We start from the raw sequence: 24,529 nt of genomic DNA, 5'->3' as shown, positions 1-24,529 counted from the left end.
AGGTCTGTGAATCGCCAGGTTTACACACTTCACAGCAAAGGTGAAAAACAGTTTATAGCCAGTTCTAAGGCCTGCAAGATCTGCTGCTGAAAAAGCTTCATTCTTTAGTTCAACAAATATTAATTTATTTAATTGTGCCAGGTGCTACTATAGGCATTTAGGATATTTCAGTGACGATGATTCCTCTCTTTAAGGAGTTTACATTCTACTAGAGGGAGTCAAATGATAAGCAATAAAACGTAAACTAGTACTAGTATGGTAGGTGGTGATAAGTACTATGGAAAAAGAAAAAAAGAAACTTGGGTCTCCAGAGTGCCAAACAGGCTTCAGAATTGAATGGGGTGATCAGGAAGGCTTTACTGAGGCCATATTTGAATAAAAATCTGAAGAGGATGGAGGGAACAAATCTGAAGAGGATTAAGACCAATCCAGGCAGAAAGCATCAAGTCCCAAGGCCTTGACAAAATTATCCTTGGCATGTTCAAGGAACAAAAGGGATTGGGATTTTGGAGCTCAATGAGTGAGGGAAAGAGTGGTAGTAGATGAGATCACAGAAGTAATGGAGTGGGGCATTTTGTAGGGCATTTTACTCAGTGAAATGGAATGCCAAGGGATGGTTTTAAGCAGGGGGATAATAATGACCTTTCTGATGTGTTTACATGATCACTATAATACTTGCCATTCTAGTACTAGATATTTTGCTTATTAGCTTATGTGATGAGACTAAAGGAGGGTAGAGGGGAAGCAAGAGAGAAAGCAGGAGGCTACTACAATAATCCCAGGCATAAAAATGAGAGTAGTGAAGGTGGTGAGAAGCAAATGGGTCTATATATTTGAAAGTAGGGCCAATGGAACAGGAGTCCAAGAAGATTCCAAGATTATTCGCCTGAATAACTGTAAGAATACGGTTGCCATTGACGGAGGATGAAGACTATGAGCTGTTCTTTTGTGGGGGTGGGCGAGTGGGGGGATGGTTGGAATCAGGAGCTTAGTTTCATCATGTGAATTTGAAATGTCTGTTACACATTTATGTAGGCAATTGACTATCATTGTATATAATGTAGCTTTATTGAACTCTATGAGAGGCACTGTTTTAAGTGCATTGCCCTCAGTCACTCTTGTAGTCCTCAGAGCAGCCCCATGAAGTGGATTTTTTTACAGGTGAGGAAACGGCTTAAGTAACATGCCTAATGTCACAGCTAAGGAGAGAGGCTACAATACAAATCTAGGCAGTCTGACTTTAAAGTCATGGTCTTAATCATTAAGCACTATGAATTTTCAGAGGATGCCTGGCACAGAGTAGTGGGCAGTCAACAAATATTACATCAGTGAATGAATAAAACAAAAGGCACAGGGGCTACTATCTTCAGAGTCCTTCTATGTTCGTCATTCTTCTTGGTGGTCTCTGGCACCGCGCTCAAGTAAGGGAGAAAGATGAAAGGGGTAGCTAATGCTAGTGACAACGACTCTCAGATGGTTTCGTTTCTACCAGAAAGGCCCCGTTTAGCGCGAACGCAGAAGCTCCGCTTTTAGCGCATTTATTCACGCCAGGAGTACTGCAAGCAGCCCAGTTTCTGCTTCAGGCAACATTAACTTCGCAGTACTCTAGTTACCAGATTTCGCTGGAGAAACTTAAAGAGGTAGGAAATTCTTTGTGCAAACTTTACAGCTCCCGCACGCATGCGCTCCGCCGAGGGGAAAGTGGTTACTACGGCTGCGCGAATCGGTGGCCCGGCCCTTCTCCGTCACATGTCGGGGGACCGCGGCGTGGCGGCGGCTGTGGCGGTAGCGACGGCAGGCCGTAGGGCGGTCAGAGGGTTTCCGGTTCCGGTGTAACGTTCGGGCTCCGTCTCAGGGGCTGAAGTTTGTGAGGTGAGTAGTGGCCCCGGGCCCTGGGAGGGTATCCTCCGGTATGAGCGGTGAGGGTCAGGGCTCAGCTCAAGGGGAGGACCGAGGCGGGAACGTTCAGTGGGAAGGAAGCCGAAAGAAGTACAAGGTACTGAGGGAGAATGGGTTGGAGTGAGATTGTGGGGAGGAAAAGGGCGGGGGCGGGAAGGGGACGGGGTGGGGAGACTAGCTTTAGGATGAGTTTGGGGAGAACAAGGTGGGGTAGGGAGCAGGTCGGCGATAGGAAGAGGGCAAACAGAAGAATAGGGGTTGCATCTTATAGCAACTCAGCTTCTAGCAAAGAAGAGCACGGAGTAAGGAAATTTCTTCAGAAGATTGGATTCTGCTACCTGCTCATTCAGAGATCCTCTGCTTTCCTCTTCCACCCCACCCCGTCCCGCCCCAGGCATTTATTGTTGAACATTGGATTAGTGACAAAGCTGGTTACTGTTTGAAACTTTTATTTTTGCCCACTGGCTGTTTAGTTTCCTAGAGGATTGGATCGAAGTTGAATGCATTTGTTAGCATGACACTTGGGCACACATTTCATCTGATAGAGTGGTACCTCATTTGTTGCTTTGGATTTTCAAATTGCTTACACTTTCCAGCCCACGATTGAGTTCTTGTGGAATATAAGATCAGTTAAAGCGAGGATTGTCTGTTATGTTCACTGTCCTATGTATCCTCAGCACACAGTACACTACATGAGACCTAGTAATTATGCAATAAGTATTTATTGAATGATTAAGGATGATTTAGGTGTGGGAATGGGCCTCATTTTGTAAGATGAGTAAACTAAGGCACAGAGGAATTATTTGCCCCAAAGCTGGTAGAGTTCAGTGTTCCAAATGTTCAGGGTGAACTCTTTCTTCACTCTCTTTGGTGTCTGAGTATGCTTTTTTTGAGTAATGCACATTTAATATGTAGAGATTTATAGGCTCTACTGCTATCTCATGAGAGTTGAATAGAGCTGCCACAGAATTATTCATATAACATGTCCCTGAGTCACAAAATCTTTCACTCCTGTTTTCATGACTTTAATCTGCTAGCTTCCTGTGGTTATACCAAAGTTAAATTTGCTGTTTAGCAACAGGTCTTACAGAGGATAAACCTGCCAAGAATGTAGAAATTAATCAGACTATTTTTTAGGAGAAAAGATGTCTTAAAACATCTTGAAAGATTGACTCCCAGAGACCCTGATTTGTAGCACTGCTGGGAGGAAGTTTGCTTGGAAATTGAGGTCAGTGCTGTTTATTGACTTTAGGCACTTACGGAGAACATTAGAGAAATAAAATTTTCTCTATGCTCATGAGCTTTGCTGTTTAAATAGGAGAGCAAAATGTAAACATGAATAATGTTGAAGAGTTATACTAACTTCAATTAAATAACAAAGGTTTGTTGTAGAAGGTCCTTTGTGATAGTGTTTTCTCTGCTAAACTAAAAAGTAGAAATATAAAGATGAAAAGGGAGAGAGAGAAGGTACATCCAAAATGAGGGTATTCTTTTCTGAGCCGAAGGATTAATCTTATGAAGTCAACTGACAGATCCTATAGAACATGAGAGAAAATGATCTGGGTACAGAATTTCCACAGGGATGAATATGACTATAGAGAAATGTGACAACATTCTTAAGGATTAGGAGCTTTAATTAATTAATTAATTTATTTATTTATTTTAAAGTAGGCTCCACATTCAGTGTGGGGCTTGAATTCACAACCCTGAGATTGAGAGTCACATGCTCTATCAGCTGAGCTAGCCAGGCTCCCCAGGATTATGAGCCTTTTTTTTTTTTTTTTTTTTTTTTTTAAAATCATAGCTGGGGGAAGGCCTGTGGAAGAGGGAGAAAGAGAATCTCAAGCAGGCTCCACACCCAGCATGGACCCTGGCGTCGAGCTCAGTCCCATAACCCCAAGATCATGAACAGAGCCGAAATCAAGAGCTAGATGCTTGACCAACTGAGCCACGCAGGCACCCTCGATTATGAACTTTAGTGTACAATAACTGACCCGGATAAGCCCTCCTTTTTTTTTTATTCATCCCTTAAAGGAAAGGAAACTTACGGGTCAAGGCTGGGTTAAGGAATGCCTGCCTGGAAGCAGGAGAAATAGAAAAGCTGGTCTCTGGGTGGGCTTTTCAGTCTTGTTTTCAGGTTATGTGTTTGCCACCAACCCTTGTTATGACAGGACCAAAACAGAAGCTAAAACTCAGACTAGATTATTCCCCTGGTTTCCTTGTTTATTCCACAAATTTACTGATGCACTTATACTTACTGAGTTAGGGTTACAAACAGAATGTGACTCTTTCTGCTTTGAAATATGGGTTTTCGGGGAAGTATTTGGCTTGAAATGAAATACAGGCACTTGCCTGATTGAGAAGAGGGATGGAGATGTCATTCCTGATATACTAAACATTGCCTGCAATGGTCTTTTCCTACCCCTTAACAGAGCTTTTTCCTGGTTTCTTTTTAGGTGCAGTACTGAATCCCATTTGAGCTACCCCCTTTTTCCTGAAGAATGGCACTGTCTAAGAGGGAGCTGGATGAGCTGAAACCATGGATAGAGAAGACAGTGAAGAGGGTGCTGGGCTTCTCAGAGCCCACAGTGGTCACAGCAGCACTGAACTGTGTGGGGAAGGGCATGGACAAGAAGAAGGCAGCTGGTATGTCCTTTCATGAATCTTTGGACTTAACATATAGTATGATCCCAAACGCTGCTTTGAATTTCCCCAAATTCTCTGTTGGGAGTATCTGAAAAAGATTAGGCCACATTTTATTTTCTCCTGCATTATAATAGAAATAGCCTAAGTGACTAATTTTGCATTTTTTTCTGGCTTTTTATACTACTCTTTTAACCAGTATATTGAATTGACGAGGTTATATTTACTTAAGAAATATACTGAAGTAGGTAGGTATATTCAGATTGAGATTGACATCTAAATATATCAAAGTCTCTGAAAAATAAAAACACGAAAAAAAGTTGAGGATGGTAGAATTTGTTTATGGTAGTCTCCTATAGCTTGCTCTTTGGGAAGAGTTGGGATGATTATTCATCATAAACTTTTTTTTTTTAGATTTTATTTATTTAAGAGAGAGCATGAGCAGGGGGGAGAGGGAGAGGGAAAAGCAGACTCCCCCCTGAGCAGGGGGCCTCCTGACCTGGGACTCAATCCCAGGACTCTGGGATCATGACCTGAGCTGAAGACTGGCGCTTAACTGACTGAGCCATCCAGGTGCCCTATTCATCATGAACTTCGATGCTCTGGCTGTGCTACTTCCTACTGTAAAAAAAAATTCTAACTGTACTTTTACCTCAAAAAGTAAAGTTATTCAATGTAAAAGGATTTAGGGGAATCCTACAAAGAACTTAGGAAGACCTTTCCCTCCCTCCTGGAGTTAAAATTTCAGTGTTGGTATCTGTTACATGCCTAGTGTTGGACTAAGTACTCTTACTTTTTCAACCTTATCACCTCTTTTTTTCCTGTCAGACCATCTGAAACCTTTTCTTGATGATTCTACTCTCCGATTTGTGGACAAACTGTTTGAGGCTGTGGAGGAAGGCCGAAGCTCTAGACATTCCAAGTCTAGCAGTGACAGGAGCAGAAAAAGAGAGCTGAAGGTAGGTTACAGTTAACTATCTGATGAGCTGGGGAGTGTTTTGAATGGTAACAAAGTTGCTGAGCTTATATGCCCCACACTTTGATATCCCCTATTAGAATACATAATATTTAAGAGAGGTACTTAGACATTAAAGGAGAGGTGAACTTGTATTATCACCATTTTATGGTGCTGAACTACCTGAGTTCATGGGTTGAAATACTCCAAAGAAACAATTGGTAGCTTTGTCCTTTTTCATGTACAGTTAGGAGTTTTTGGTTCTTATATTTTCTTACGTCTCCTCCACCCTCCCCCTTGCTACTACCTGTAAATTGATTGTCTAAAGTTTTATTCTTTGTATTACTTGGTAACTAATAGAGTGATTCAGAATATGACTCCACTGCTGTAGACCTCATTGTTGCACCTTTGAGAGAGGTTTCTCTGGAATGGACCTGTAGATGGAATACCTAACAAAAATTATTATTTACTGTATGTCTTGAGAGCCTACTGTTTGCTATATAGCATTTTTCTGGTCATCAGGCCCCATGAGTGGAGTGCTTAAAAGGACCATTATTACTGTTTTACCTCCTTCACTTTTTATTCAGTGACTGCTGATTCATCGTGCCTTCTTTCAATATTAGCAGCTTCAAGTGGCTGATTTCTCTATCTCTTTTCTGTCTCTTCCATTAAGAAACTCTTTTCTGTGAGTCCCATCAAACCTTCCAAAGTGCATTTGAAACCTTAGCTATCCTGTTGCTTTTCCTGAGGCACAAAGACTGAATAAGCAATGTTGGCTTGGTCCCTGGCCAGGCTATGGTACCAAGAGAAGTAGAGAATTGTGTGCCTTTTATGTTTAAGGCATTGTAAGGTGTTCAGAGGAATGAGAAATAGCCCTTGCTTTAAAGGAATTGGCAACTTGGGGGTGGGAGGGATGTAACAACAAAATACAGTCGCAAATTATAAAATCTAAGTAGCGGTTTCCTATATATTTTAGAGTTGACTATAGAGCCAGACTGACGTTGAATTTGTTTGTTGAAGGGGAATGCTTGATCCACAGTATATACAGATCTGTGGAGTGAAGTTAGTGCTATAATAGGGCATGTGGCTGTGTAAGTTCTGAGGCATGCTGTGAATGAAGTCACTACATGGGGTGGGATTAATGAAAACGGTTTCTTGAAGGAGGTATCTAGATAGCCTTGGGATATGGGTCCCATTTTGGTCCATTCAGGTCCCCACCCCACACAATATATTATGGGAGAGTCCTTTTTCTTGAACTGTAGGAGTTCCAGGAAGCGCTCGCCCTTGGCCGAGGATATGTCCTTGCAAAACACGAGCCCTCCTAGTGAAGAGGGGATGTCACCCAAAGCCTACCACCGGTGTGTACATTTGCTTTTTCCCGTTGTCCCTTCCAGTTGGCCACTCTTGGTCCTGTTAAATTCACCTTGCAAATTAGTCAACATATTTGAGTTCCCATTGTTTGATGACAACAAGTGTTATTGGGGAATACTGAAGAAGAAAGAGAAAACCCCTGTCCTGGAAGAGCTTAGACTCTAGTTGGGAGAAAGTACTAACATTAAAAGACTTAACACTTGGCAAGCAGAATATCAGCGATGTAATTTTATGTAGCATGAGCCCAGGTCTTAAGTGCTAAGAGGATATGAAACAACAGTTTGATCAGAGTGGGATGAGATTATTTATGAGGAAAACTTCCTGGAGGAGGTGAGTTTCAGGCAGGATTTGGAATAGGGGTGTGGAAAAATTGAGGGAAATCATTACAAATGTAGGCAATAGCTTTTGTAAAGAGCTTGAGATGGGAACATTTATAAGGACACGGAGATGAAATTTGTTTGACTGGAGTAGGAGAATGATGAAGTTGGGTGAGATGGTCCATTTGGTGGAGGGACTAGAGGACTCTGGGAAAAGCCACAAAATGCTGATAGGGACTAGGTTGATTCTTCCCTTCTCCCATGGGCAGGGAGACAACTCTCCTTTCGTCTTGGGTTTCCTTAGGAAGTGTTTGGTGATGACTCCGAGATCTCCAAGGAATCATCAGGAGTAAAGAAGCGACGGATACCCCGTTTTGAGGAGGTGGAAGAGGAGCCTGAAGTGATCCCTGGACCACCCTCAGAAAGTCCTGGTATGCTAACTAAGCTCCAGGTGAGTAATTAGGAACTGAAAGCAGTGATTTTATGAGTTGAAGAAGCAAGAGATGCATGGGTCCAGATTTGTTGTGACCTTAATTTGGATTAGTGTTTAGCATTGGGAAAGACTATTGAAGTTGTATTTACTGAGCACCTGTTATGTGGCAAACAAGCTGTATTACATATGTCATTTGCCTAGTTGTGTACCTCATTGAGTCATTGAGAAAATTACTGAAATAATCAGAACTCAACTTGATGGCAGAGGAGAATTTCCAAATATAATGCAGAGACAAGACGATATAATCCACTAAAAATAATTTCAAGTTGACTTTGTCGGGGTGGCAGGGGCGGTTTGTGGGGGTTTTTGTTTTTTTCCTTTGATGTTATTTGTTTAAAGAGAGAGAGCTCACACAAGCAGGAGAGAAGGGCAGAGGGAGAGAATCCCAACCAGACTCTGTGCTGACCAGAGCCCAGCACAGGGCTCAATCCAAGAGCCAAAACCAAGAGTCAGATGCTTGACCAACTGAGCCACCTAGACACCCCGACTTTGGATTGTTTGTTTTTTTAGTAGGAATTATCTGGGGGCGCCTGGGTGGCTTAGTCAGTTAAGCATATGCCTTTGGCTCAGGTCATGATCCCAGGGTCCTGGGATTGAGCTCCATGTCAGGCTCCCTGCTCAGCAGGGTGTCTGCTTCTCCCTCCTCCCTCTTCTCTGATTTATTCTCTCTCTCTCTCTCATATAAATAAGTAAGTGAAGTCTTTAACCTTTATAAACAGTAAATATTTCTTGTGCCATTTAAAATTTCTTAGAAGGGAAATAGAATATATACATATATGTGTATAGATGAGTAGATGAATTTCTTTTCTTTTCCTTTTTTTTTTTTTTTTTAAGGTAGGGGGTGCAGAGGGAGATGGGGGGAGAGAGAATCTTAAGCAGGCTCCACTCCCAGGGTATAGCCTATCATGGGGTTTGATCTCATCACCCTGAGATCATGGCCTGAGCCGAAATCAAGAGTTGGACACTTAACCGATTGAGCCACCCAGGTACCCTGGAAAGAAACGAATGTTGGTGCTTTATAGAAAATAGGGGGTAGAAGAAATAATATACCTTTTTGTACTTTTTTTGCATTTCGAACTATGTAAATACATTACCTACTCAAAAAAATGTTTAAAAAAAGTGAATTTTAAAGGGGCTCCTAGTGGGCTCAGTGAGAAGAGCACGCAGCTTGGGGTTGTGAGTTTGACCACCATGTTGGGTGTAGAGATTACTTAAATAAATAAAACGTTAAAAAAAATTTTTTTTCAGGGCCACCTGGATGGCTCAGTGGGTTGAAGCCTCTGCCTTCAGCTCAGGTCATGATCCCAGGGTCCTGGGATCGAGTCCCACATCGGGCCCTCTGCTCAGCAACGAGCCTGCTTCCCTTCCTCTCTCTCTGCCTGCCTCTCTGCCTACCTGTGATCTCTGTCTGTCAAATTAAATTTAAAAAAAATCTTTAAAAATTTTTTTTTTTTTTTTTTTTTCCAAAAAATACCATGAAGCACCTTGGCAGCAAGGTCTCTTTTGGAAAATTCAGAAAGAGTTACTTGATTGTATTTTCAAAGCTTATCATTTTCATATTCTTTAGGACAAAAGGGTTTTACAGAGGCTAGGAAACAGGTCTTTGGTTTGTCATCTCCAGTTACCCAAAGCAGGTATTCATAAAAAGTATGATAATGTGGGGCACCTGGCTGGCTCATTCGGAAGAGCATGAAACTCTTTTTCTCAGGGTCCTGAGTTTGAATCCCATGTTGGATGTAGAAATTCCAAAAAATAAATAAATACACTTAGAAAAAAAAAGTATGGTCATTTGTGTTGATTCTGTTAGGAGTTTTGTTTAAATGCTCGTAATAGTCTTGTAACGTAGGTACTGTTTTTACCCTATTTAGACACTTGGAGTTTTATAGATTAAATACCATGTCCAAGGTCACACAAGCATTAAGTGTCAGTTAAAATTCAGGCTTGGGTTTCTCTTAACCTAAGGCTTTTTTTTTTTTTTTTTTAAGATTTACTTATTTTGAGAGAGGTAGAGGAGAAGCAATGGGAGAGGGAGAGGGAGAATCTCAAGCAGACTCCCTGCTGAGCATGGAGGCTGTCGCAGGGCTCCATCCCACAGAGATTATGACCAGAGCCAAAAACATGAGTCGGACACTTAACCCAAGTCTTTTTTTTTTTTTTTTTTTTAAAGATTTTTTATTTATTTGACAGATGGAAATCACAAGTAGGCAGAGAAGCAGGCAGAGAGAGAGGAGGAAGCAGGCTCCCCGCTGAGCAGGGAGCCCGATGCGGGGATCGATCCCAGGACCCTGGGATCATGACCTGAGCAGAAGGCAGAGGCTTAACCCACTGAGCCACCCAGGCACCCCCTTAACCCAAGTCTTAATCGTCAAATTATGTTACTACCTAACATGCCAGTCCTTCAGTAGGATGATGGGCTGAAAAGTTTCAGTGCTCAGCTGTATAGGCTTATCTTTACTAAAATTTCTAGCCAATTGTATAGGCAGAATATGATGGGTTTACTCAAACATTTTAGTTCTCTATACCTAAAAGCCTTTTGTGTTTAGGAACCCATACAGGAGAAATAAAAAAGAGATTTTGAGGTGCCTGGGTGGCTCAGTTGGTTAAGCATCTCCCTTCGGTTCAGGTCATAATCCTGGGGTCCTGGGATCGAGCCCCAGGTCAGTAGGGAGCCTGCTTCTCCTCCCTCTGCTGCCCACCCTGCTCGTGCTCTCATTCTCCCTCTGTCAAATGAATAAATCTTAAAAAAAAAAATAGAGAGAGAGATGTTAACAGTTTTTTGACTTTTTCCCCCCATCGAGAACAGATCAAACAGATGATGGAGGCAGCTACACGGCAAATCGAGGAGAGGAAAAAACAGCTGAGCTTCATTAGCCCCCCTACTCCTCAGGTACTGTGAAAAGAAGACTCTTTAGCAAAGATTTCTTGCCGTCCACTCATTTGAGAGTCTGGAAGGTGACTGCATGTTCCACCCTACAATCTACCAGTCTGTGTATGTGTCTTTTTGTGTGACCTGTCTGCCCAATTTTTCTGATTCTGACTTTTTTTTTCTATTCACAGCCAAAGACTCCTTCTTCCTCCCAACCAGAGCGACTTCCAATTGGCAACACTATTCAGCCATCCCAGGCTGCCACTTTCATGAATGATGCCATTGAGAAGGCAAGGAAAGCAGCTGAATTACAAGCCCGCATCCAAGCCCAGCTGGCACTGAAGCCAGGGCTCATTGGCAATGCCAACATGGTGGGCCTGGCTAATCTCCATGCCATGGGCATTGCTCCCCCGTGAGTATCTGTTTCATGGAACCTCTTGTTATTGCTGGAATAGCGATAAATACCTTTGAAAATTAAAAAACAACAACAAACAAAAACCCAGAAATGTTACTGATCCTCTTCTTCCAAGGAACCTACATCATTTCTTAGTTTTATATTTCTTACATATGCTTCATAAATACCATTCTTTTAGCTTCCTTGTTGCAGAACTTATCTTCTTTTTACAATTGGTAGAACTGAAGTTAAGATTATTTATCTATTGTTGGAGCTAGGAATAGAACCAGGTCTCCTGGTTCCTAACTCAGAGCCAAATCCATTAAATCACAGTGAGTGATCCCAGATCTGAGTGTTCCCTACACTGGGTAAAGATAATAGGCTTTATTTTTATCACCTACAATTGGTTTGGCATATTACATCTTACTCAGAAATTTAGGAGTGAAGTATATATAAATTCATTTCATCTGATTGTCTTCTATACTCAAATATTTAGTTTAATGTTTTCAATCAAGCTGTTACTATTCACTGATGGGCTTATATTCCCTAGAATTTTGTAACCTATTCTCTCTGTTGAGTTTGATTTGTTTTCTTTTGTTTTTATTTGCTTTATTTATTGTCCCATATGGCGTTTATTTCTTGGTGGGCTGTTTCTCAGGAAGGTGGAGTTAAAAGATCAAACTAAACCTACACCACTGATTCTCGATGAGCAAGGCCGGACTGTAGATGCAACTGGCAAGGAGATCGAGCTGACGCACCGCATGCCTACTCTGAAGGCCAATATTCGTGCTGTGAAAAGGGAACAATTCAAACAACAGCTAAAAGAAAAGCCATCTGAAGACATGGAGTCTAATACCTTTTTTGACCCCCGAGTCTCAATTGCCCCCTCCCAGCGCCAGAGACGCACTTTTAAATTCCATGACAAGGGCAAATTTGAGAAGATTGCCCAGCGGTTACGGACAAAGGTACCTGGTTAAGAACATAACCCAGAACTAGAAGTTAGGAAGGGGAAAAGGAAATTTAATATAGTCCTAAAATACTATCAACTCAGTTCTCTTAAGTTTTAGCAATTAGATACACAAGTAATAAAACAGTGACTTAATTTTTAAAATACTTCATTTATGCCTGGAATCCTTGATTTTTTTAGCTGATTTGTCTTCTTAATTACGCTCTGCTTACATGGAAATAAAACTGAGTTTGAAAATTCACATACAAACAGTGGAAGGAAACAATTCAGAACACTCTGAGTGACTGAGGAAAGGTAGCCTGGTGTTAACATTTACTGCAGATAAATTAACTCCACACGTGGAGAGTTGGATTGACTGTATATTCAGTGAGTTTTGCTCTTGTTTTCATCCTCTAAGAATGGTGTTTTCATGAAATTCCATTTCCGTGTATTTGCTATAGGCACACACTGTGAGGTGAAGCGGGTGGTGCTGAGAGTAGTTGTATGTAAGTCAACTAAGGATAAAATAAAGTGGAAGGTTCTTCTAAGCTTTCAGAAATTATGAATTCTTTGCATTAGGCATAAAGAGTTCAATAAGAGAGTGCTTTAAAATATGGGGTTCTATCATATCCCCGTGTTGTGTAACTCTAGTTTATCTTCAAGTCTTGTTTTATCTTGTCTTTAGGCTCAACTGGAGAAGCTGCAGGCAGAGATCTCACAGGCAGCTCGAAAAACAGGCATCCATACTTCAACTAGGCTGGCCCTCATTGCTCCTAAAAAAGAGCTAAAGGAAGGAGATATCCCTGAAATTGAGTGGTGGGACTCTTACATCATCCCCAATGGCTTTGACCTGTGAGTTTATTAGTTAATACCATTTAATAAAGCTGGAGTTTTATTGGGAGAGATGATATTCATGCATTAAGTAAAATTTTAAAATCCTGGGGAAATAGGTAACCATAACACAGACTCATGTGTTTGTGAAGAATATATTGTATAGGTTTTTTTTAATTTTGGGGGTTAACACAGGAAGGAACAGGCACAAATAATCTAAAAGAAAAAGAATATAAGTTTTATATTTGCTTTTGTTATACATAGTTACTTGTTTTCTTAATTACATTTTCTGCTACTTATAATAGGTTTTTATATTTCTTAAAGATCCAGTCCTGGAATAGTGGAAGGATTCTTAATTGATGGGGAGAGAATGGTAAATAAAGCATTTAGGAAACATTTGAAGAGCTTTAATTATATCTGCTCTGTAATTCTGATACATGGCTTTAGGAGACTGTGTCTCAGGCTTTCCCCTTACCCTTTCTTTGTCAACCACTGTCCCAGGGAGTTACCATTATTAGTGAGAGAATGTGACATCTATCAAGGATGTTAGCGTAGGAAAAAGATTGAGAATGACTGGTGTGGAGAATATGTCCAACCTTAATGGGAGCCAGTTTTCTCATCTTGAAAATTATGTGTAATATAATTACATGTTGTAGATAAACAAACACTAAAAAGTGCTAGAACACAACGGAGAGTGCATTTTTCATTGTGTTTCTGAGACTCCCTCTCTCTTGGAATTGTCTCTACCCACATATCGTGTTTTCCCTTCTTCCTCCAATTTTAGTACAGAGGAAAATCCCAAGAGAGAAGATTATTTTGGAATCACAAATCTTGTTGAACATCCAGCCCAACTCAATCCTCCAGGTAATGTATAGCTTACTCAGTTAAGGCTCTAGAGAAGTATTATCCAATAGAACTTCATGTGATAATGAACATGTTCCCTACCCATGCTGACTGTACAGTACCGGCTGTCCACTTGTGACTACTGAGCACTTCTAAACGGAGTTGCACTAATACAACTGAAAGACTAAATTTTAAATTATGTTCAATTTTAATTTCAATTTAAATAGTGTATGTGTGAGGCGCCTCAGTGACTCACATGGTTAACATCTGATTCTTGGTTTCAGCTCAGGTCATGATCTCAGGGTTGTGGGATCAAGCCCTGTGTCAGGCTCTGTGCTAGGTGTGGAGCCTGCTTAAGATTCTCTCTCTCTCCCTCTGCCGCTCCTCCTTGTATGCATGCACGTGCTCTCTCTCCATATATATATGTAAATAAGTAATTTTTTTAAAACCCAATTTATTACATGCATCAGTGTGTAATAAATTGGGTTTTAAAAAAATCATTCTTGGGGCACCTGGGTGGCTCAGTCGTTAAGTGTCTGCCTTCGGCTGGTGTCCTGGGATTGAGCCCCACATCAGACTCCCTGCTCGGCAAGCCTGCTTCTCCATCTCCCTCTGCCTGCTGTTCCCCTTCTGTGCTTGCTCTCTGTTTTATTTCTAAATAAATATAATCTTTAAAAAAAATCATTCTTGGGATGCCTGAGTGGCTCAGTCGGTTTAGCATCTGACTCTTGATCTCGGTTCAGGTAGGATTGTGCGTTTAAGACCTACATTGGACTCCACGCTGGGTGTGAAGCCTACTTAAAATAAATAAATGAAAAGCATTCTTATCTTCGACTCCAAACTCCGGTCTTGTACACCATTACTGAATACCTGCCCTCTTCAGTCTCCTTTGACTTTACCCATTCTCTCTTTCATTTCTATAGCAAAAGTCTGTTGCCTCACTCAAAAGAAAGATAAGTTTTAGTTGTGGCTCTGTTTTTACCTAGCTGAATCCCTTGGGTAAATCATTTAGATTTACTTGGAATTTTCTCACATGTAGAGATTAACTATTACATCTTCTTCAATAAGAGTTATGCAGATCATTAAAGATTTTATTTATTTATTTGACAGAGAAAGAGATCACAAGTAGGCAGAGCAGCAGGCAGAGAGAGAGGGGGAAGCAGGCTCCCTGCTGAGCAGAGAGCCCGATGCAGGGCTCGATCCCAGGACCCTGAGATCATGACCTGGGTAGGAGGCAGAGGCTTAACCCACTGAGCCACCCAGGCACCCCACAGATTATTAAAGATTTTAATACTTGCATCAGATTTGGGATGACTAAAGGAGACAATACCTCAATTAGTAAATTTGGAAAAATAGGTTGAGACCTTGAGGTAATACAATGTATGGAAATCACTGAATAGCACTTAGTAACAGTCTATTTAGATGTCATCAGTGTGGATCATTGGAAGAACGTAGGGATTGTGTTTCTTTTAAAAAGTTCAGAGGTTGGGGCACCTGGGTGGCTCAGAGGGTTAAAGCCTCTGCCTTCGGCTCAGGTCATGATGCCAGGGTCCTGGGATCTAGCCCCGCATCGGGCTCTCTGCTCAGCAGGGAGCCTGCTTCCTCCTCTCTCTCTGCCTGCCTCTATGCCTACTTGTAATCTCTTTCTCTGTCAAATAAATAAATAGAAAAAAATAAAATAAAAAGTTCAGAGACATGTGAGTGGCTCAGTTGAGTGTCTGACTCTTGGTTTCACCTCAGGTCATGATCTGAGGGTCAAGAAATCCAAGGGAGGGCGCCTGGGTAGCTTAGTGGGTTAAAGCCTCTGCCTTTGGCTCCAGTCATCATCCCAGGGTCCTGGAATCGAGCCCCGCATCAGGCTCCCAATTCAGCAGGAAGCCTGCTTCTCCCTCTCCCATTCCCCCTGCTTGTGTTTCCTCTCTTGCTGTGTCTCTGTCAAATAAATAAATAAAATCTTAAAAAAAAGAAAAGAAAAGAAAAGAAATCCAGGGGAGCCCCGAGTCAGGCTTCACAAATTCCACGGGGAATTTGCTTGAGATTCTCTCCCTTTCCCTCTCCCCCTCCACCCCCCGACTTGCATATATGCACACACTCTCTATAAAATGAATAAATCAATCTTCAAAAAATAGTAAAAAGTTGAGGGGTGCCTGGCTGGCTCAGGTCAGAAGAGCATGTGACTCTTGCTTTCAGGTCCATGAGTTTGAGCCCCACTTTGGATATAGACATTGTTTAAATGAATAACCTTTAAAACTAATAATAAGTAAAATTAAATAAAAATTTGAGTAAACCTGCTTTGGGAGTCTAAAGGATTTTCCTCAATCCCTGTAACTTTAAAAGTATAAATCTCATCATCATGGCCCCACCTGCCCCAAATCCTCAGACAAGGCAACTAGAGCCCGCTCTCACTTTCTTTTCTATATTGGCCATTTTTCAGTTGATTAAAACATTCAACTCCTTCAAGAAAAAACAAGTTAGAACACTCTCATGAAAGATAAGAATGCTTTAAAAAAAAAAATAGGTAACATACTAGGGGCATCTGGGTGGCTCAGTTCTTAAGCATCTACCTTCAGCTCAGGTCATGGTCCCTGGGTCCTGGGATCAAGCCTCACATCGGGCTGCCTGCTCAGCACAAAGCCTGCTTCTCCCTCTGCTTGTATTACCTCTCTTGCTGTCTCTCTCTCTGTCAAATAAATAAATAAAATCTTTTAAAAAAAAGGTAACATACTGCCATTATCACAACCTAAAAATAGTAAGAATTAAATTTCTTTTAATGTGATTGATATTCACTTACATTCCTCTGATGGGTTTATTGCTTTTATACTTTCATTTCTCTACCTGGCAGTTGACAATGACACACCAGTTACTCTGGGGGTATATCTTACTAAGAAGGAACAGAAGAAACTTCGAAGGCAAACAAGGAGGGAAGCACAGAAGGAACTACAAGAGAAAGTCAGGCTGGGCCTGATGCCTCCTCCAGAACCCAAAGGTATGTATCTCAGAGGGAGGGAAGAAAGGGTGGTGCGTTTGTTTATCTCTAATTCTAGAAGAACTTTCTCATCTCTCTATATTTGGGTGCTTTCCATTTCTTGGAATCATTCATTGATTCTTTTCTTCCTTTCCTAAATTTTCTGCAATCTTACTAAGACAGGTCAGCATATTCACTATAGAGGTCATTTAAGGCTTATAACACTGTGATCTTCCTGAAAGAATAATGGTCTTGAAATACGTGAAGATAGTAGCTGCAGAGTGTGCATAAATTTGTTTTGTACATAATTCTTAATAGCTGAAAAACAAAGATACTGTTAAAAGAAACCTTCACTCCTGCCAGTTCCCATTACCACTCAGTAACCTTTTGAGTGAACACTGTAGGATCTTTAACTAAATGCTGTGATCAGAGTGAAAAATACTGAAGAAATTAAGTTCCTTATCTTTCGTAAATTTTCAAGCAGTATAAGTAAATGTATACCAACTATTTAGATTGTGTGTCCTTCCACAAATGCTGAGTTAATTGGATGGGCTTTTCAAGGTAGGGATTTTTGGAGGAAATGAACTTTAAGCAGAGATTTCAAGTAGGTAAACAGTATGAATTGAGAAGAGGTGACAGGTTATCTCAGCTGGAGAATTAATTGTTTTATATCCTCTCTCCACATGCAGTGAGAATTTCAAATTTGATGCGAGTATTAGGAACAGAAGCTGTTCAAGACCCCACGAAGGTAGAAGCCCATGTCAGAGCTCAGATGGCAAAAAGACAGAAGTAAGTGCCATGGGATTGGGTGGAAACCCAGGGCAAGTACCTTTCCCAGACTGTTCTGGGGGGATCCATATTTGGAGGGAGGGGAGAGTCCTCTGTTGCTCTCTCTTTCCCTCAGCTTTGCCTCTGATCTTCAATGCCTTTCTCACTTGTGGATGTCCTTCCTGTCACGACAGAGCGCATGAAGAGGCCAACGCTGCCCGAAAACTTACAGCAGAACAGAGAAAGGTCAAGAAAATTAAAAAGCTTAAAGAAGACATTTCACAGGGGGTACACATATCTGTATATAGGTAGGTGTCCAATCTGGGCCAGGCTTTGCCTTAGAAATACCAAAAATTTTCCAAGTGCTTAAGGCAGAATCACTGTGGACAAAGCACACTTAACATCAGTCCCTGCTCTCTTCTATGACCCCAACATGAATCCGGAGCTAGTGAATCTTTTATAATGAGGGAGGTTTAAGGACTTAATCTTCGATCTCTGAGGCTTTTCAGTGAACCAGTACTGGTTCTGAAGAATGAATGAATGAATGAATGAATATACCTGTTGAAACAAACCTGTGAACTAAGGATCATCATCCTTTGTTGAAATATAAACTAACCTATTTCTTCAGGAAGCATTAAACCAGAAACTATATTCTTATCCTCACTTATTGCAGTAATCCTCTTATTTCTACTCCAAAGTATATTTTATACATTGTAAATATTTTCTATCTTCCTGTTGATTTAATGTTTTCATTTTATTCTTTTATGTTGAGTGCTTGTGTGTACCTTCCATTTTTTAAAATGTGCTTTTTAATAACTAGTTCTTTATTAGAAAGTACTTTATTAGAAAAATAGTGAAAGCTTATTAAAAATTTTTTTTTATCTAATACTATAGAAGGCCCTTACTGAGAAAGTCCCCTTTCTACTCTCTGATCCCTTGACCACCTACTGTAGGTAATTGCGACTAACGGTTTTTTGTGTAGCTTTCTAGAAATTTTCCATGCATAGCATTCTGACTACTTTACGTTATAAGCATCTAGGAGACAGAGTTTGTTGATCTTTATACTGTCAAGGACAATTAGCTTACACATATTTTTGGATGATGGCAAATACCTCTCCTTTCTTAGAGAACATTTCAATTACTTGCTATTTGTTGTAGGGTGTACAGTACTAGTCTTTGAAGCATAAGACAGTGGAATTACTTTGATACTCATTGATTCTAGCTTTTAAGCATTAGTGTATTTGCTTACTTCAAAGGGCTTTGTTTTTAGAGAGAAAACCATTTTGGATCCATCTGTTTATTTGCCATTCCATTCAGGCAGCAACTGATGCTAAAACAAAAGCCGTAACTAAACTTTCCCTTCTCCAGAGTTCGAAATTTGAGCAACCCAGCCAAGAAGTTCAAGATTGAGGCCAATGCTGGGCAGCTGTACCTGACAGGGGTGGTGGTACTGCACAAGGATGTCAACGTGGTAGTAGTGGAAGGGGGTGAGTCTGAAAAAACGGAGGGAGACCGTCCCCACGCAACCCTAGGCCTTGAAGTGATGAGAAATGGTGGGAAGAAAAGAAAAGATAAGAGTTTTAGAGCCATACCTGGCTGTAATATCCTGGGCCTCTGTTTCTGTGTTTATTGGAGAAGGACCTAAGATGTGGTTCCTGGGATCACTTCAACTACCACATTAAGGTCTGCGTAACAAATGCGCTTAGAGGTTCTTTCTACTTCATCATCTTCCGCCTTTCTGGCAAAGTTCTCCTCCTCTGTTTCCAGGCCCCAAGGCCCAGAAGAAATTTAAGCGTCTCATGCTGCATCGGATAAAGTGGGATGAGCAGACGGCGAGCACAAAGGGAGATGGTGAATGGGGGTTCAAGGGGACTCAGCGGGGGTTGGGGGTGGCGCTCTGTCCCGTCAGCCGTTCCTTCCCAGTGAAAATTGCTCACACTAGATAATGTTTAGGAATTTTAGAAAGACCCATTTGGATTGTGAACATGATAGGCATTCATACAGTATTTATTCTGTGGTGATGCGTGTGACTGTTAGTTATTCTTCTGCCTGACCTTTCTTTCTTTTTATTTTTAATTTTTTAAAAAAATTTATTTATTTGTTGGAGAGAGAGAGCGAGCGAGCACAGGCAGACAGAGTGGTAGGCAGAGGCAGAGGGAGAAGCAGGCTCCCCACCAAGCAAGGAGCCCGATGTGGGACTCGATCCCAGGACGCTGGGATCATGATCTGAGCCGAAGGCAGCCGCTTAACCAACTGAGCCACCCAGGCGTCCCTGCCTGACCTTTCTATGAGCTGCTTTCCCTGTCTGCCTGGTCACTAGCTATGGGAGTGTATTGAGTTTGTGAAAATGTAGCAAGGTACGAATACTCTCTTTTTTAAAGATTTTATTTATTTATTTGACAGAAACAGAGCATAAGCAAGGGGAATGGCAGCAGAGGGTGAGAAACCAGGCACCCCACTGAGCAGGAAGCCTGATGTGGGGCTTGATCTAAGGACCCTGGGATCATGCCCCAGGCCAAAGGCAGACACTTAACAAACTGAACCACCCAGGCAGCCCAAGCTATGCACTTACATGTGCATTGTCTAAGTATTTTTGGGGGGGAAGCTTTTTAAAGGGTTGAAGGCAAAACATATATACACTTTTATTCTTTTGCTGACTTTATATATGTACAAAATATAAAAGTATAAATTACATGTATATATTTGATATCCCCCAAAGGTCACGAATCATCAGTATTCATTCTTCCCTTCTTTGGAAACCTGGGTTAGCATTTAACATGCACAGAGAGCCTTACTTTTCTTAATTTTACCTAACTTTGGACCTCTTAAATTTTTTGTTCTTAAAGTATTTTTGTGCCCTACTTAAAGTACACTTTTTTACTACAGTTGACCTATATTTTCTTTCATTTTGCAAGGTTTCTAAGATATTTTCATTTAGTTTATCTGCCCTCCTCCCCTAGATTAAAAACTCCTTGATAAGGTACTCTGTCATGTTATCTGAAGCCTGGCTCTCAAAGTGCTTATGACAAGTTTTTTATTTTGTTTTGTTTTTTAAGATTTTATTTATTTATTTGACAAAGGCAGAGGACAAGCAGGAGAAGTGGCAGGGAGAGCTTCTCCAGCAGGCTCCTGCTAAGCAGAGAGCCCAGTGTGGGGCTTGATCCCAGGACCCTGCAATCATGATCCGAGCTGAGGGCAGACACTTAACTGACGGAGCCACCCAGGCGCCCTTTAAGACAAGATTTTTAGTCTTGATTACTTGTCTTTTTTATTTTTCTCCTTATTCCCAGTACCTGGGCAGCTCTTGATATATAATAAGTACCTGGGCAGCTCTTGATATATAATAAGTGCTCAGTAGATGTTGAATTAATTAATATCTCTGGCTGTTTGGAGCTTTCAGTCTAATTCGGGGGAAATAAAAATAACAAGAAATTTGACCCTGATACAAGGCGAAGAGGGGGACAACATTTAAAAGAATTGGGGTAGACTTGAATACTCCTTGTTTAGAACCTAAATCTTGATCTAGTCTAAGTATAGAGCAAGATTTAGCTATATTGTCTTTTCCAGATGATGAGGAATCTGATGAAGAAGCTGTGAAGAAAACCAACAAATGTGTACTAGTTTGGGAGGTAGGTGATCTTCTGTTAACCACTGAAGTAGAACTTTAACTAATTCCTGGTTGTTTATAGCATTCTAGAGGAGCAGTGGAATGGTAAAACTAAGTGATGACTGAGTCCTTAAGCAATTTAGGTTTCTTTTTGGAGTTCAGTGGTAAATGTTTGGCAGCAGATTGTTCCTGATTATATTTCAGTTAAATTGATGAGTATATAGTGTATGTCACCTGGGGGCGGGGGAGAGTATGGAAAACTGGTGGCAAGAATACAAACTCTCGGCCAATTTGTTTATTTCATAGTCCTGGATATGAGATGTGGAAAGAGGAAAATGGATTGTGGGAATTTTTTTGGTCTGAATATGATGAAAGAAGTACTAGACGTAAGAATATCAAGTTGGGAGACTGGGCAGTACCACTCACTAGCTGTTCAACTGGACAAAACACTTAACATCAATTACTGTTGGTTTGTCTACAAAATGTGGATATTATTTTCCCTTTCTATTTGTCAGTTTTTTTCTGAGCAGAATTAGATTACTATGTAATAGTGCTCTGTAAAATGGAGCTTGTTTATGGTTATACAGTTCCCTCATTCCTGAAATCTTAGTGAACCAGTGTTCGTTATGAAGAATGAATTAATGAATATTATGCTTACTCAGGCCAAAATGTCAATTAAGGATTGTTCATTGTTTGTGAAGCATAAAATACCATCCTGTTTTTCCAGAAAGCATTAAAATTTTCTTTCTTGAATAATTATATCCTTATCCTGATGTGTTGCAGTAATCCTTTTATTCCCACTCCAAAATACATTTTTTACATTGTAAGTATTTTCTACCTTTGTGTTGATGTAATGTTTTTATTTTATTCTTTCATATTGAGTACATGTATATCTTTCATTTTTTAAAAGTACTCATGTTTAGTAACTAGTTCTTTATTATAAAAGTATTATTTCAAAAGTGGTAAATGCTTATTAAAATAAATTCTAATAACACAGAAGAACACTTACTGAAATGGTCTCCTTCTAATCTCTGATTCTTTAAGACCACTCTTTATAGGCAGTTGTTAATGTTCTTCATGTATCCTTTTGTCTTATCCCAGACTTGTCCAATTTATGCATACAAATTAGAATAATAACCATAATACCCCACCTGCATATCTAAGATCCCAACCCCTTCATCTCTTCCAGTTTCTCTTCCATTTATCTCTGAGAATCCACAGGAATTGTATCTCAGGTTCAGAAACAAGCCAGGTTCTACTCTAGCTTCTTACTGGAATTTCATCCCTGAGAGTCTCTTGAGACAGCACTAAAGTGCATGCCAAAGTGACTGCCATTGCTGCTGGCGCCTTTGGCAAGATTGTGGTTACACACCCAGTACTGTATGGTTTTCTGTTGTAGTTCTCCTTGGGTAGCCCCCACACTGCTCCCATTCCCCTCTTCCCCTCACCCTCATATTGTTCTTGGTCTGTGGGCCCCAAAGCCTCCTGCTTGTATACAGGGTCCCACTGAGTCTTGGTAGAAGGAGTCCTTTCAGCCTTTGGTTCTCTCCTTTAAGGCTCAAATCTAGTTCTGGAGGCCTGGTGGATTAGTGGTTCATCCCATCTCACCCTCCGTAGTCCTTCCTGACTTGCTCTTTAACCCAGGTACCAGAGCACAGAATTCCTCATCCTTTGTTCATCAAAAAAAAAAAAAAAAAAAAAAAAAAAAAAAAAGGGGCGCCTGGGTGGCTCAGTGGATTAAGCCTCTGTCTTCGGCTCAGGTCATGATCTCAGGGTCCTGGGATCGAGCCCCACATCGGGCTCTCTGCTCAGTGGGGAGCCTGCTTCTCCCTCTCTCTCTGCCTGCTGCTCTGCCTACTTGTGATTCTATCTCTCTCTCTGTCAAATAAATAAAATGAAATCTTTAAAAAAAAAAAAAAAAAAACACCGTACTTAAAACCAAGTCTTTTAAAAAAAAAAAAAAAAAAAAAAAAAAAAAGAACTGTAAAACAACAACAAAAACAACCCCTGAAGCCTTTATGCCTATAAATTCATGAAGACTTAACAAATATCCAAGGGAGTGAAGGTTGGAATAGCTTTTACTGTAAAATCATGCTCACTAGGCACATTGCTACACAAATGTTACTAAGTTTTAAAGATTCATTTATTTAAGGGGCGACTCCTGGCTCAGTCAGTTGTATCTGCCTTTGGCTCAGGTCATGATCTCATGGTCCTGGGATCAAACCTTGGGTGGAGCTCCCTGCTCAGTAGAGAGTCTGCTTCTCTCTCTCCTTCTGCCCCTCCACCCTACTTGTATGCAAACAACAGCCCTGCTTTTCTCTCTCAAGTAAATAAAATCTTTAAAAGTAAATGAAGATTTATTTATTAGAGAGAAAACATGTGTGCATGTGCACATGGCAGGGTAGATGGAGAGGGAGAGAGTCTCAAGCAGACTCCCTGCTGATTGCAGAGCCCAACGCGGGGCTTTATCTCACAATCTTGAGATCATGACCTGAGCTAAAATCAAGAGTCAGATGCTTAACTGACGGAGCTACCCAGGCACCCCAAAAATGCTACTAGGTTTAAAAAAAAAAGTATTATATCTGATTTAAATTAGAAATTGCAATGTTTTGGGGCACCTGGCCGATTCAGTTGGTGGGGCTTACAACTCTTGATATGGGGGTTGTAGTTTGGAGCCCCACGCTGGGTGTAGAAATTACTTAAAAAAATAAATAAAATCTTTTAAAAAATTGCAGTGTTCTTAACTACAGATGTCTCTTTCCCAGGGTACAGCCAAAGACCGGAGCTTTGGGGAGATGAAGTTCAAACAGTGCCCTACAGAGAACATGGCTCGAGAGCACTTCAAAAAGCATGGGGCTGAACACTACTGGGACCTTGCACTGAGTGAATCTGTGTTGGAGTCCACCGACTGAAACTACTGCAAGCCCTTGCCTCTCCCCTCCTGCCTTTGTCTCTTCAGTCCTCTTACTCTACTTCCCAACCCAGTCCTATTTGTGTGTGTGATCTCAGAACTGTGCCAAGCTGACATTGGGTCAAAGGGAAAACACCTTAGTCCCTTCCCCAGTCAGCCTGGTGCTGCCCTTTATTCCCCTTATGTGCATATGATTAAAGAGTTATTTTTAAAGTTGGTATGATATTTTTCACACATTTATAGGTATCGGAGTTTGGGTCTTCAGGTGATCTTTTCTCCCAACTTCTAGCAATTGCTGTGGAAAAAGAAAATTTTGTCATTGATATCTGTGTATATATTGAATGGATGAATGGATGGATGGATGGCTGAATGGATGAATATGAATATTTGATGTCTGATGGAAATTCCTCACCTCATTTTGGAGCAAGAATAATAAATACTGTTTTTCTCCAGCAGAGTAGAGGAGGAGGTGTTCAGTGGGTAGAAGAGGGTGGAACAAATCTGTTAATCTTCAAGAGAGTCACAGGCAGATTACCTCTGGTCTTGGCTATAGTCTTAACAGGAAGTCATTTCCTTAAACAGGTACATAGATGAGAGATGTGTGTTGTGGGTGAAGTGGACACAGGAAGAGTCCAAGGAGGATGTTATGGGTCAGTTTGTAAAATGGAATAGGATTCAGGAATTTAGCCTATTTCCTCTCTTTACTAATTAAAAAAATAG

The 24,529-nt window shown here is 40.9% G+C and overlaps 1 protein-coding gene across 1 annotated transcript; it reads left to right on the top strand.

The window, feature by feature from the left end:
• Positions 1–1,803: 1,803 nt before the first annotated feature.
• PRPF3 (pre-mRNA processing factor 3) lies at positions 1,804–24,025 on the top strand. The gene is made up of 16 exons (XM_080803172.1): positions 1,804–1,872; positions 4,356–4,545; positions 5,371–5,501; positions 7,490–7,636; positions 10,482–10,565; positions 10,736–10,956; positions 11,597–11,903; positions 12,570–12,736; positions 13,500–13,579; positions 16,401–16,544; positions 17,213–17,312; positions 17,486–17,599; positions 18,660–18,778; positions 19,059–19,142; positions 20,859–20,920; positions 23,664–24,025. Exons 2-16 carry the CDS (start codon positions 4,401–4,403, stop codon positions 23,808–23,810), a joined length of 2,052 nt encoding a protein of 683 aa, XP_080659298.1. The 5' UTR covers positions 1,804–1,872; positions 4,356–4,400; the 3' UTR covers positions 23,811–24,025.
• The last annotated feature ends 504 nt before the right edge of the window (positions 24,026–24,529 follow it).

This window comes from Martes martes (genome assembly GCF_963455335.1).
Source record: "Martes martes genome assembly, chromosome: 4".
Classification (NCBI taxonomy): domain Eukaryota; kingdom Metazoa; phylum Chordata; class Mammalia; order Carnivora; family Mustelidae; genus Martes; species Martes martes.
The sequence above is the reverse complement of the archived record's forward strand: the minus strand, read 5'-3'. Positions and strand labels throughout refer to the sequence as shown.

Coding starts and splice junctions, on each gene's coding strand:
- PRPF3 (XM_080803172.1), top strand. CDS start 4,401: ATGGCACTGTCTAAGAGGGAGCTGGATGAGCTGAAACCATGGATAGAG. Junction 7,637..10,481: donor GTATGCTAACTAAGCTCCAG/GTGAGTAATTAG, acceptor CATCGAGAACAG/ATCAAACAGATGATGGAGGC. Junction 13,580..16,400: donor AGCCCAACTCAATCCTCCAG/GTAATGTATAGC, acceptor TCTACCTGGCAG/TTGACAATGACACACCAGTT.